This window comes from Penaeus vannamei, chromosome 9 (assembly GCF_042767895.1).
Source record: "Penaeus vannamei isolate JL-2024 chromosome 9, ASM4276789v1, whole genome shotgun sequence".
Lineage (NCBI taxonomy): Eukaryota > Metazoa > Arthropoda > Malacostraca > Decapoda > Penaeidae > Penaeus > Penaeus vannamei.
The window spans coordinates 43557505-43562504 of record NC_091557.1 but is presented as its reverse complement, the minus strand read 5'-3'; the positions used below and the strand labels follow the sequence as shown (position 1 = coordinate 43562504).

Below are 5000 nucleotides of genomic sequence, written 5' to 3'. Positions count from 1 at the left end.
GGGGAGGGGTTGGAGGGATGGGAGGTTGGGGAGGGATGGGAGGGTTGGGGAGGAGGTTTAGGGGGAGCGGGTTAGGGAGGGGTTTGGTGGGGTTGGGGGATTGGGGAGGGGTTTGGGGTTGGGAGATGATTGGGAGGGGATGGGTAGAGGATTGGGGGCTCAATTAACTGAATGTTTAAAATCATCTGCCGCGTCAACTGCCAAGGTACCTTTTGGGATGCAGGTGTTCAAATAATCAAAACATTTTAAAAATCAATATATAAAACATTCTACAAGTAAAATCTAAATAGCAATATCACATTGAGAAAATCTAGGCATAAATATCATGCTATAGAACAGGGTTTCCCAACCAGGGGTGTGAGATAACATATCAAGGGATGCGAGAAGTGTCCATCTTGAAGACAAGGAATTAATCCATTTATTACTCATAATTAAGAAACGAATAATTGATCCACTGAATTGAAAATTCTTTTATATAAACGTTTTAAGGTTAGTTCTTTGATTTTTACATTTAGATATTTCAAGTAAGTATGGGTTTATTCAAATAGTTTGGTACATTTATGTTAACATATTACTATATAATGAAAAAAAAATCTTTTGTTGATCAAATTCAGTATAAATTCACCTCCTTTATCCTTAAATAAGCTATAAATTTAGAGGGGGTGCGAGGACACAGTAAAAAAAAATTCTTAAGGGCGTAAAGAAAGAAAGAAAGAAAAAGTTGGGGACCGCTGCTATAGAAGGTCAAAGAGATAAGGCATCTTTGGGTACCGCTGATAGAGAAGGTCAAAGAGATAAGGCATCTTTTGGTACCGCTGCTATAAAAGGTCAAAGAGATAATGCATCTTTGGAGACCGCTGGTATAGAAGGTCAGAGATGAGACATCTTTGGAGACCGCTCCTATAGAAGGTCAGAGAGATAAGGCATCTTTTCCTTAACCTCCTGCAGCTCGGTGTCGACGCAGCTGAACTCTATGACGGCGCTTCTCTGGGCCGACTTCCTCAAGCCACACCCCTTCTTCGCCTCCTTCAGTGACGTCAAGGCAGGGGCGCTGCAGAAGATCATAGGTGAGTCATGAGGCGGGAGAGGATGTTGAAGGTCATGGAATGTGTGTGTGTGTGGGTTTGTGTGTGTGTGTGTGTGTGTGTGTGTGTGTGTGTGTGTGTGTGTGTGTGTGTGTGTATGTGTGTGTGTGTGTATGTGTGTGTGTGTGTATGTGTGTGTGTGTGTGTGTGTGTGTGTGTGTGTATGTGTGTGTGTGTGTGTGTGTGTGTGTTTGTGTGTGTGTGTGTGTGTGTGTGTGTGTGTGTGTGTGTGTGGGTTTGTGTGTGTGTGTGTGTGTGTGTGTGTGTGTGTGTGTGTGTGTGTGTGTGTGTGTGTATGTGTGGACGCATATATGTGCACGCAAACAGATAAATATATGAATTAAAAGATAAGAAGACAAATGAAATAGAGAAAGGAAATCCCCCTTTGCTTCACCACAGACGCAAAGTACAGGCAAAATACCTACACGTACACACACTTCACACACACACACACACACATACACACACACACACACACACACACACACACACACACACACACACACACACACACACACACACACACACACACACACAACCCCCCCCACACCCACCCCCCAAACACACACACAAACACACAACCATCCCCCACAGACACACCCATACAAACCGGGTCCTTCCCCTTCTACGTACCTAGAAACACACACAATACAAGCCTATTCCCTCACCACCTCCTTTCCAGTCCTCCTCTCGGGTATCGTGGCCATTGTCCTGGGTCTGGTGGTGTCGACGCTGGGGAGGTCCTTCCTGAGGGCGCTCTTTGCCATCACGGGCGCTCTCTCCGGCCCTCTCATCGGCTTGTTCACCGTCGCCCTCTTTCTGCCTTGGGTCAATCTGAAGGTAAGTGATGTGGAGGGAGTGTAATGTAAAAAAAAAAATAAATAAATAAAGAAAGAAAATTAGAAGGTATGGATATTGATGGATGAATGAAGAAAGATAGATGGAATAAAGGAATTATAGATTAAAAAATGGATAAAGATAGATGTAGAGGGAGTGTAACATAAAAAAAAGAAATAAATAAAGAAAGACAATTAGAAGGTATGGGTAAGATTGATGGATGAATGGAGAAAGATAGATGGAGTGAAGGAATTATAGATTAAGAAATGAAGAAAGATAGATGTGGAGGGAGTGTAACATAAAAAAAAATAATAATAAAGAAAGAAAATTAGAAGGTATGGGTAAGATTGATGAATGAATGGAGAAAGATAGATGAAGTAAAGGAATTATAGATGAAAAAATGAAGAAAGATAGATGTGGAGGGAGTGTAATGTAAAAATAAAAGAAAAATATAAGGTATGGATATTGATGAATGAATGAAAAAAGATAGATGAAATAAAGGAATTATAGATGAAAAAAATGAATAAAGATAGATGTGGAGGGAGTGTAACGTAAAAAAATAAAAGAACATTAGAAGGTATGGATGAGATTGATAGATGAATGGAGAAAGATAGATGAAGTAAAGGAATTATAGATGAAAAAATGAAGAAAGATAGATGTGGAGGGAGTGTAATGTAAAAAATAAAAGAAAATTAGAAGGTATGGATATTGATGAATGAATGGAGAAAGATAGATGAAGTGAAAGAATTATAGATGAAAAAAATTAAGAAAGATAGATGTGGAGGGAGTGTAACATAAAAAAAGAAATAAAGAAAGAAAATTAGAAGGTATGGATGAGATTGATGAATGAATGAATAGAGATAGCTGAAGTAAAGGAATTATAGATTAAAAAATGAAGAAAGATAGATGTGGAGGGAGTATAATGTAAAAATAAAAGAAAATTAGAAGGTATGGATATGGATGAATGAATGAAGAAAGATAGATGAAGTAAAGGAATTATGGATGAAAAAAATGAAGAAAGATAGATGTGGAGGGAGTGTAACATAAAAAAATAAAGAAAATTAGAAGGTATGGATATGGATGAATGAATGAAGAAAGATAGATGAAGTAAAGGAATTATAGATGAAAAAATGAATAAAGATAGATGTGGAGGGAGTGTAACGTAAAAAATAAAAGAAAATTAGAAGGTATGGATGAGATTGATGGATGAATGGAGAAAGATAGATGAAGTAAAGGAATTATAGATGAAAAAAATTAAGAAAGATAGATGTGGAGGGAGTGTAACGTAAAAAATAAAAGAAAATTAGAAGGTATGGGTAAGACTGCTGATTGAATGAATAAAGATAGATGGAGTAAACGAATTATAGATGAAAAAATTAATGAATATAGATAAAATAATGAATAAATAGATTAATAGATGAATAAAGATAGATGAAATGAATAAATATATAGGTGAATAAATAAACGAATTGAAAGGTAATTAACTGATAAAAAATATATCAGCTGATAGAGAATTGAATAATTGAATAAATTAACAGCCAGATAAATGAATAAATCAGACAATTATATAAAAAAGTGAAACACAGCAAGCACAGTAACTTTTTTCTCTCGTTCTGTACTGAATTCCTGTTCAATTTCAGTCAAAAGGGACGTGTTTATCCAAAATTACAGGGTCGTTGTTATCCAAAATTACAGGGTCATTGTTATCCTACTAATCTATCCCTTGTTCTATATGTCCATAAGTGTTCTAAGACCAATTGAGATTGTATTAACGTGGCCTCTCTGTTGTTATATATATATATATATATATATATATATATATATATATATATATATATATATATATATATATATATATATAAATGAACGTTTACTCTAACAAGACATTTGATAAACGCATTTTTCGGGCTTTTGGTTCGAGAGAGAACACGTTTAGACGCGTTTCTTCTTATTTGACCTTGTTCTTTAATGTTTTCATTCTGTTTCTCTATCATGAAAGGTTTGCTCTATGATCTATTTTTTTTATATACATTAGATTAGACAGACTGAAAACTGTATGTGATATATTGTACTGGAAGAATGATACTGGGAAAATTAATCATGTTTTATTAATTACAAAACTATTGATCAAAAGAGACGGATAGATATATAAACTTTGAATAGTTAATACTTATGATATAGTATAATAATTAATACTTATGATGTAAAATAATACTTAATAGTTATGATATATAATACTTATGATATAATACAATATTTAATTCTTATGATATGATAAAATACTTAATACCTATGATACAATATAATAATTAATACTTATGATATGATGTAATACTTAATACTTATGATATGATATCAAAATACTGATGATATAGTATGTACTTAATACTAACGGTGCAATATCGACCTCAGTACTTATGATATAATACATGAAATTCCTCATATAATGAAATACTGAACACTTACAATAGATGCATAAACAAAAGTCCAGAGAGACTGATGTTCAACTTCATTTCCAGGGAGCGTCGTCTGGCTTCTTCATCTCAATCATACTAAGTGTGTGGTTAGCCATCGGCCAGCTGCTGAACCAAACGCAGGAACCCTTTTTGACTATGTCTCAGGAAGGCTGCCCAATCACTAACGCCACCACGATAGCTGTCAACGCCACTACACTGGCTGTCACTGAATCCACTTCCATCGCCTCTGTCACGGATGCCACCACGGAGGTTTCTTTACCGAATGAAGGGTGGGTTCCTTGTGTATTTATCGCAGTGTAATGAGCTTCCCATAATGTATGTCCTTTATCTAGTAACATCTCAAATACAAATGATACGAAATGCTTGTTTTGCAAGACCGTGAACCATAAAATGTTGGAGACATACAAGTTTATTCTCTTCTCCTACAATGCATCTCCTTTTCCAAGTACAAATGATATGAAATTCTCCTTTTGCAAGACCATGAACCATAAAATATTAAAGATACACTAGTTTATTTTCTTTTCCTTTAATCACATGAACTTTACCCAGTACCATTCCAAGTGTAAATGATACGAAATGCTAATTTTGCAAGACCATGAGC

At 35.4% G+C, this 5000-nt stretch overlaps 1 protein-coding gene across 3 annotated transcripts in view; it reads left to right on the top strand.

Moving 5' to 3' along the window:
- LOC113804751 (sodium-coupled monocarboxylate transporter 1) overlaps positions 1-5000 on the top strand; it is a 13622-nt gene that overhangs the window by 6811 nt on the left and 1811 nt on the right. For all 3 annotated transcript variants that reach the window (XM_070125800.1, XM_070125801.1, XM_070125802.1), the window contains exons 7-9: positions 949-1067; positions 1768-1925; positions 4442-4668. In XM_070125800.1, coding sequence (XP_069981901.1) covers positions 949-1067; positions 1768-1925; positions 4442-4668 — 504 coding nt within the window. The remainder of the gene's footprint in view (positions 1-948; positions 1068-1767; positions 1926-4441; positions 4669-5000) is intronic.